This window comes from Carlito syrichta, unplaced genomic scaffold, assembly GCF_000164805.1.
Source record: "Carlito syrichta isolate Samal-C Ts95f unplaced genomic scaffold, Tarsius_syrichta-2.0.1 Scaffold143411, whole genome shotgun sequence".
NCBI classification, from domain to species: domain Eukaryota; kingdom Metazoa; phylum Chordata; class Mammalia; order Primates; family Tarsiidae; genus Carlito; species Carlito syrichta.
In genome coordinates this window covers 4,425-13,096 of record NW_007087507.1, presented here as the reverse complement: position 1 = coordinate 13,096, position 8,672 = coordinate 4,425, and the positions used below count along the sequence as shown (strand labels likewise).

Genomic DNA, 8,672 nt, shown 5'->3' with positions numbered 1-8,672 from the left:
CAAAAAAAAAAATTAAAAAAAAAAAAAGAAAGAAAATGACGCATGCCATGAACACCAGTATTTTCTCACTAATCTTTTTGTAAAAAAAAAATCATCCCTTTACATAACTTATGAAAAATTACCCAATACACACCAATTCGGTTATACAGAATAAAGAACACATTATATTACAATAAGAACTGTAACAATATTAATCCTTTGCACTCAGATGTCTCCTTCTGAGGGGACATCATAAATCTAGCAAACCACTCAGATGTCTCTTCAGGGGACATAAAGAGATTGTTGATGATTATACTGGACACACTTATTCCAGCATAAATTTTTCCAAAAATGTACGTTTCTTTGAAGTTTTCCATTCAAACTACACACAAAAAGCAAATAAATAGATGGAAAATATGCTGAGATATAAGTAAAAAAATCAGCTGCATTACATAGCAAGAAAATGTGTGAGGTGCCATTCACAGTGGTGTACAGACGGGACAACCCATTACATATGACTAATGTGGGAGGAAGAAAACGAGTCTGCAACGTCTGCTTGACTAGAAAAACACCAGGCGGAAGACGTCAAGCAAATTACTATAGCCCAATGTGTATCAATGAACCTGCAATGCATGCTGGTGACTGTTTTAGTTTACCACGTTAGAATAATATAAGGTGTAACATTTTGATTTTTTTGTCATAAATACATTCCTCAATGTCCAACATTTCATTATAAGCCACGTATCATTTAACTGGTTCCACCGCCATACTATTTAATCTGAAGTGATTCGTTTTTCACTATTTCATAAAAAAGGGCAGTCGAAGGCTGGGCGCAGTAGCTCATGCCTATAATCCCAGCACTTTGGGAGTTGAGAGGCCTGCCTGAGCCCAGGGGTTCGAGATCAGCCCAGGCAACTTGGAGAGACATCATCTCTACAATAAATCAAAAAAATTAGTCAGGCATGTTGGCTCACGCCTGTACTTCCAGCTGTATGGAAGACTGAGGCAGAAGGCTCACCTGAGCCCAGCAGGTCAAGGCTGTGGTGGTTGTGAGGGTGCCACTGCAGCCTGGGTGACAGAGTGAGACTTCAACTCAAAAAAGAAAAAAGTTGGTCTTGTTGCTGGTAGGTGATTTGCGAGATGTTTGGGTACAAAGGGTTAATTCACCAGTCTTCAATATTAACACATTTAAAATTGAAATCTTGGCACCCCCCGCCAAAAAAGTACTGCAGAAAAGTCAGATCATTTACTACATGTTGTCATCATTAAACGACATGGGCAAAATCATGTAAGATGACCAAAACCACTATCCAAAAAGCACCATCAGATTAATCACAGAATAATTAAACAACAAAAAGTAACACTCAATTACTAAAAAACAACAAAAAGGGCTGGGCACAATGGCTCATGCCTGTAATCTCAGCACTCTGGGAGGCCAAGGAGAAAGGATTGCTTGACACGAGTTTGAGATCAGCCTGAGAACATAATGAGATCCCATCTGTACAAAAAATAAAAATGCTAATGCTCGGTGTGGCAATGTTTGCCTGTTATCTCAGATATTTGGGTGACCGAGTTGGGAGAACTATTTGAGCCCAGAACTTTGAGACTGCAGTGAGTTATGATCATGCCAGTGCACTCCAGCCTGGGTGACAAAGAACGACTCCATCTCAAAAAAAAAAAATACCCGAACGACCCCCCCATTCTCTTCCTACCCACCTGCTGGCATTTCTTGAGCACATCTGGGGTTCGGTGCTCCGCCAGAGACTTGTTAAAGAAATGGATGGCATCCTTGTACTTTTCTTCCTTGAAGTAGGAGTTGCCAATTCGAGCGTAAGCTCTGATTAAGACAAGAGAAACGAGTTTGTGGAGGACAGAACCAGAAACAAGGTCAGCCCCTGCAGAGCGCGCACACCTGCAACAAGAAGCAGGCCCGCACTGCCGCCCGCGCACTCACGCGTTCACCACCTCCCGCCCAGCTTCTGCAACCTCCTTTCCAGCCCCTTCTCCACACAGCAGGTTGTGGCCAGCCACCCTCCTGTCCACGCAGGGACACTGTCTGACCAGCACACCCTCCCCGCTTGTCCTGGAAAGCTGCGCATACTTGGCAATCTGGCGGTAGTCTTCCCGGTTCTCTCGCCCCACCTCGATGGCCTTCTCACAGAGCTCCCGGCACTTGTTGTAGTCGCCCTTCTCGAAGTAGACGGCTGCCAGGCAGGGCGGAAAGAAGGAGCTTCAGTCCCCGCTACCCCCCCGGAGGCCTGCCGACCCCTGCCCGGGCCTCACCGGCTTGGTTGGTGATGTACGTCATGTTGGTGGGGTCCAGGCCCCTGGCCAGGTCATAGTGCTTCAGGGCCGCCTCGAAGTTCTTCTTCTTGTAGGCGTCGTTCCCCAGCTCCTTCTCCCGCAGCGCCTGGCGGGGGAGGGGGATGTGAGTGACCGCGCGACAGGCAGGAAGCACTGGGCCCCGCAGAACGCGGCTCCTGTGTGCATGGAGTGAGTCCTCCACATCCAAAGCCTCCTTGTCACCAGCTGCAGACTTACAACGGCCAAGAGTCGCCATCAGAAGGAAAACGCGTTTCATGCCCGCTTCCTCTGAAGCCCCCCTACTGCCCACTCCCCTGGTCTTTGCAGAAAGTGTAGGCTCCTTCAGGGGAGAGGAGACCCCTGGGGCTGGAAGCAGTGGTGAAGGCAGCGGCGCTCTGGATGGGGCTTTGTTCTGAGAGGCTGTAGCAAGCCTGGCGGGCTGTCGTGCAGCTATCTCAGGGTCTCATCAAGGGCCCTTATGGTGGGGGGTGTGGAGGGTGGGATAGGGAGAGAGGCCATGATGGTGGCGGGAATCTCCAGCAGCATCACTACCACCCACTGCAGCTTCGAGAGGCCCTGAACACCCAACACGCACACATTCAAAGGTGCTAAATTTGGCAACAATCTGTTGTTCCCGTTGACAAGGGAAACAAAAGCGTGTAGGCACAGGCCTCCAGTGCCACTAAGCGGACAACTTTCACTCCACCCCGCAGCCAGCCAGGAGGAGCAGCCTGAGGATGGGTGGAGACAACATTCTCCGTCACTCCCACCTGGATCATCTCGCCCTGGCCGATATGTGTGCTGGTGGCAGCGCAGCAGCTGCAGAACTATGGAAGGGAGACACCCACTGCTCAGTCTCCTGGGAAATCTCTCAGGAAGCTCATCTCACAACAGACTGGTAAGTCTAACGAACAACAACAAGCTTAGCACGTACTAAGCACTCAAAGACAATGGTGGTCATGCAAAGCCTGTGGATGTTCCTGCTCAACAAGCAGACCTCTAAGGGACTTGACCACCTATAAAGGCAAGGCAGTGAAAAGGAAACGAGACCTGTTTCTTGTTCTCTGGGAGATCTTCTTCCATCGGCTCTGGTCTGGGCTCCTTTTTGGGAGGTGGTGGTGGTGGGGGCGTTGCCACCTCTTCCTCTTCCTCCATGCTGCCCAGATCCACTCCAAGGAGAACACTGAGAGTGGTCATGATCCGGGGATCTTGTAGTTTCCTAGTATCAATTAAAAAAACAAAAAGTAGCCGGGCTCGGTGGTTCAGCCTGTAATCCCGTGCTTTGGGAGGCTGAGGTGAGTGGACTGCCTGAGCCTGTGGGTTTGAGACCCAACTGGGCAACTTGGCAAGACCTCATCTCTACAATAAATCAAACACTAGCCGGACATGGTAGAGCGCGCCTGTAGTTCTAGCTACTGGAAGGCTGAGCGGAAGGATCACAGGAGCCCAGCAGGTCGAGGCTGCGGTGGCCAGGAGCGGCCACTGCACTCCAGTCTGAGCGACAGAGACTCCAACTCAAAAAAAAAACAAAAAGTGCAATCATTCCTCTCCATGACCAGCCGTACACTCCCATTTACTGCAAAAAGTCAGGTTCCTGCGTGCAGATGGCTAGATCCCATATTGTCTGTACAGTTGGGGAACACCCTCCGACCTTCAAAACACCATCTAAAATGAAGCCACAAGCCGGGCTCGGTGGCTCAGCCTGTAATCCCACGCTTTGGGAGGTTGAGGTGAGTGGATTGCCCGAGCCTGCGGGTTCGAGACCCGCCTGGGCAATTTGGCGAGACCTCATCTCTACAATAAATGAAAAAAATCAGGCCAGGCTGGGTGGCTCAGCCTGTAATCCCAGCACTTGGGGAGGCCAAGGTGAGTGGATTGCCTGAGCCCGCGGGTTCGAGACCCGCCTGGGCAACTTGGCAAGACCTCATCTCTACAATAAATCAATTAAAATCAGCCGGGCATGGCAGCACACGCCTGTAGTTCCAGCTATTTGGAAGGCTGAGGCGGAGGGATCGCCAGAGCCCAGCAGGTCGAGGCTTCGGTGGCCAGGAGTGGCCACTGCACTCCAGTCTGGGTGACAGAGTGAGACTCCTACTCAAAAAAATAAAAAATAAGCATATAAGTAAAATGAAGCCACAGGTCAGCTCTCCTCCAAAGGGCCAGCAGACAGGCAGAGGAACAGGTTGTCCTAGGTCCACTTCCTTATCTGCTCTCAGAAGCCAGAGGCTCCAGACAGAGACAGACCCAAGTCCCAAATGTGCAGACACATTTTTACACCTGATGTCCCTTCCAATCCTGATTCCACTACAACACGCTGAAACAGAATTACAGAAGACCAGGAAAGAGACGTGTGCAGGCAAGAAGAAACATTCCAGAGACCTCATCTCTACAATAAATCAAAAATCAGCCGGGCATGGTAGCACACGCCTGTAATTCCGGCTACTTGGAAGGCTGAGGCGGAAGGATCGCCGGAGCCCAGCAGGTTGAGGCTGGGCTCCAGTCTGAGCGACGGAGTGAAACTCCAACTCAAAAAAAAAAGAAAACATTAAATAAACAACAGAAAATAAACCAACCCCCACTACTGCTCTGTGGAGAAGCACAAAGGCTAAAACCCTGCAGTCCAGAAGAGGCCGCTGCGCCACAGGGTTCCAGGAAGGCAGGACGATCCCACGGTCCCGGGAGACCCAGCAGTCACCCCACTTACGTGGCCAGGTCTGCCGGCTTGTTCCGCAGCTGCTCTATCAGCTCCCGGTAGGTGGGGTCACTGAGAAGCGTCCTGGTCCTAGGATCGCTCTCTAACTTCTGGTGCAGATTGGGCATGTTGAAAGGGTTCATGAACTTCCTCTCTGTCCAAGTTAAGGAAAGCGAATCACTGTGAAACTGTGCCCCCGAAACACCGAGCCCCCTGTACCCGACCTACAAGCGTTCGGGGGGACAGCTCAAAATTAACCCCATTAGGAACAGAACCGTAAACAAGCAAGCAGAACACACACACGCTCCTACCTGCCAGCCTGGCCTCCATATTCTGCAGACCCTCTTTGAGCTGAGGATTATTTGCTTCGTGTTTCAAACCTTCCTCATAGGTTCGCTTGGCTTCTTCAAATCGGTTTAAGAACTCAAGAGCTGCTGCTTTCCGCGAGTAGCCCTTAAGCCAGCAAAGAGAGACACAAAATAAAATAAGGGACACCGGGAGGTAAATCCTGAAGAGGAACTCAAAAGAAGCTATTCTACATTTTATGGAACAAAATGGATATTCACATGGAGGCCAACGAGAAAAAAGGGAGAGGAGGACCCGATGCCAAGGTTGACACTGTAAGAATCCAGCCAGATGGCAAAGATGCACACCGGCCCCCCACTCATCTGGATCAAGTGTTGTCAGTGTCTTTGGCAGCGTTTTCTTCCTTAGTGGCACCAAAAACAAAGCCTCATTACAATCCACGGTATCTCAGACAGGATGAAACACACCCCTTTCTGAGGCGCGGGCACAGCACAGCGGCGGGGGAGGGGGCAGCGGACCGCCAGACTGTCGGGACAGGCGATGAGGCAGGGCGGGAGGCCCACGCGCCCTCTCGCCCAAGGCCTTTCTGGAGGAGCCTCCTGCCCGCCCCCTCACCTTGCCCCAGTCAGGCTTCAAGTCAACGGTCTTGCAGCCGTCCTCGTAGGCCTTCTGGTAGTCCCCCTTCTTGGCGTAGGCGGCAGAGCGGTTGCTGTAGAGCACGTGGTTCTGGGGGTCCAGCTTGATGGCCTCCGAGTAGCACCGCAGGGCATCATCAATGTTGCCGGCGCTCAGGGCCTTGTTGCCTTTCTCTTTCAGCTCGCTGACCTGGGAAGGGAGGAGCCACAGGTTCTCTCTCGGGCCTGTCTACTTCGTGCCCAGACCGCAGCGGACACGCCTTCCTTTCCGCAGTTATCAACAAACAGGCTACCAGACAAGGCAGAGACACACGCTAGCGCGTTGCCAGTCCCCATCCTCCAGCGAGGACAACAGAGCAGGAGCAAAAGCCCCCCTCCTGCCCCACAGGCCCCGCGTGGACGGGCGAGGACTCCAGCGGGTCTTCCAGTCTCCCTGTCGAGCTGACTGGACCACCCTAGGATGCACTCACAAGTTCCTTTTCCATGGAAAATAAATCCATTTGCCACAGACTTCCAGAGTCCAAACAACAGAGCGAGCACAAGCCTCCTCATTCCTCACAGGACGGAGTGGACTGAGAGTGCCACTGATCATGCGCCGGTGACCCCAAGGCTCTAGGACAGCAAAGGGCTTCCCTCCTCGGGAGCAGTACGGGCAGCCGGCAGCCACGCCCCCGTCAGAGAGGAGCCGCCTCATGGACACCGGGGTCACACACACACCACTGCACGGGCACTATGGCTCTGCTCCTCAGGGGGCCAAAGGAAAGCCAGCCCCCATGTCAGTCCCTGCCATGCTCACTCACCACCCTGCCGCAGAGGGGTCAAAGAAACACTGCAGTGGCTCATCTCCTCTGCCTCACTCTCCAAATGGAAGGGCGGGGCGCACCCAAGGGCGCGAGAAGCGAAGGGATCTCGGCCCTACCAGAACAAGGGCCCAGCTGAAGGGTCTCCTTACTGGGTCAGCGGGTCCACAAGGTCAGGTGCCCTGCAGCAGGCTACCTGAGGGAGGGCCACCCCTCATTTGTTCTATCTACCATCCACCCATGACCAGTAAACTGAAGCAAAGAAGGATTTTGTTAAGATAAAGTATCTTGGGCCGGGTGTGGTAGCTCACATCTGCAATCCCAGCATTCATGAGGCTGAGGTGGGAGGATCGCTTGAGTCCAGGAGTTCGAGACCAGCCTGGGCAACATAGTGAAACCTTGTCGCCACAAAATTTTTTTTTTAAATTAGCCAGTCGTGGTGGTGCACGTCTGTAGTCCCAGCTATTCGGAAGGCTGAAGGAGGAGTGCCTGAGCCCAGGAAATGGAGGCTACAGCGAGTCACGCTCATGCCACTGTACACCAGCCTTGGAGACAGAGTAAGACCCCAGGCCCCCAAAATTTTAAGATGATTTTGGAACCCTGACATATACTAATTAGCAGTTTCCACCAACCATGGAGATCTCAGAGGAGCAAAGACAGAAGGAACCTGTCAAATTAAGCAAAAGCCCTAGAGCCCAGGCGGAAGCCAGAAGGCACAGAGTTCCAACTAAACTTGGCATCGAGAGGCACCTGAGGAACAGCTTGGTGAAGTCCCTGCCCATCCTTTAGACGGCATTCAAACCCAAACTGACTTGCAGCGGTCATGAATTCAATTTGATAGGTCAGGACCAGCATTTTAAAAAATCAAGTGGGGCCTGACCCAGTGGCTCACACTTGTACTCCCAGCACTTTGGGAGACCAAGGCAGGAGGCTCGCTTGAGCCCAGGAGTTTGTGACCACCCTAGGCACGTAGCGAGATTCAGTCTCTGCAAAAAATTTTTAAGAAGTCAGCCAGGCAGGGCATGCACCTCCAGTCTCAGCTACAAGGAGGCTGAGGTGGGAGGACTGCCTGAGCCCAGGAGGCCGAGGCTGCGGTGGGCTATGATGGTGCCACTGCACTCCAGCCTGGACGACTGACTCAAAAAGAGTATCAAGTGTAACAAGAAATACTAACACACCATGCACATGGTAGTAAATACCGTTTTGTTAAATGCATTACACGGTTATGTCTGTATTGGATTGAACGTAGAAAGTGTATCATTGCGGGATTTATTTGAAAGATCCCTACTGGAAAAAACAACGCTGGACACTCAGACCTGTCCAACTTGAATACTTCCTAAAACTGAAATATGGATCCCACAGTCGAAAATGAAAACAAAAGGTAGCAAAGTCATGCATCTATTTTCAGGAATGGGCTCAAGACAGTGTGTTCTAACATGCCCGGGGTTCAATGCTGGGTGACCTGCACACCTGTCAAGTCTGCCGTCCTGAGTTTAGCCCAACGTCCATTTACCATCCACCTATACACACGCTTCCACAACAAGTGGCGTTTTTTCCCTTTAAAACAAACCATCTCGGTTTGGGAGGCTGAGGCAAGAGAATCACTGGAAGCCAGGAGTTCAAGACCAGCCTGGACCACACAGTGAGCCCTCGTCTCTACAAAGAAGAAAAAAATCAAAACTCAGCCGGGCATCGTAGCACCCTCAGTAGTTACCAGGTACCCGAGAGGCTGAGGTGGAAGGATCGCTTGAGCCCAGGAGCTGGAGGCCACAGTGAGCTGCGATGGAACCACCGCCCACTCCAGCCTGGGTGCCAGCGCGACACGGTCTCGAGGGCTTAAAAAAAAGGGCCACTTGGAGAAGAGCAGTCACAGAGCCTTCCGCAACGCGACACGGCCACTCTTCTCCTGGCCCGGGCTGCAGCCCAGCCCTGTGACGCCCCGCGCCCCGACGGCCG

The 8,672-nt window shown here is 51.9% G+C and overlaps 1 protein-coding gene across 1 annotated transcript in view; it reads right to left on the bottom strand.

Annotated features, from left to right (window-relative positions):
• Positions 1-8,672, bottom strand: part of STIP1 (stress induced phosphoprotein 1) — a 16,593-nt gene that overhangs the window by 7,499 nt on the left and 422 nt on the right. Inside the window, exons 2-8 of the mRNA XM_021708682.1 lie at positions 5,897-6,105; positions 5,287-5,428; positions 4,988-5,129; positions 3,334-3,502; positions 2,263-2,389; positions 2,081-2,183; positions 1,696-1,816 (exon numbers count right to left, since the gene is read on the bottom strand). Coding sequence (XP_021564357.1) covers positions 1,696-1,816; positions 2,081-2,183; positions 2,263-2,389; positions 3,334-3,502; positions 4,988-5,129; positions 5,287-5,428; positions 5,897-6,105 — 1,013 coding nt within the window. The remainder of the gene's footprint in view (positions 1-1,695; positions 1,817-2,080; positions 2,184-2,262; positions 2,390-3,333; positions 3,503-4,987; positions 5,130-5,286; positions 5,429-5,896; positions 6,106-8,672) is intronic.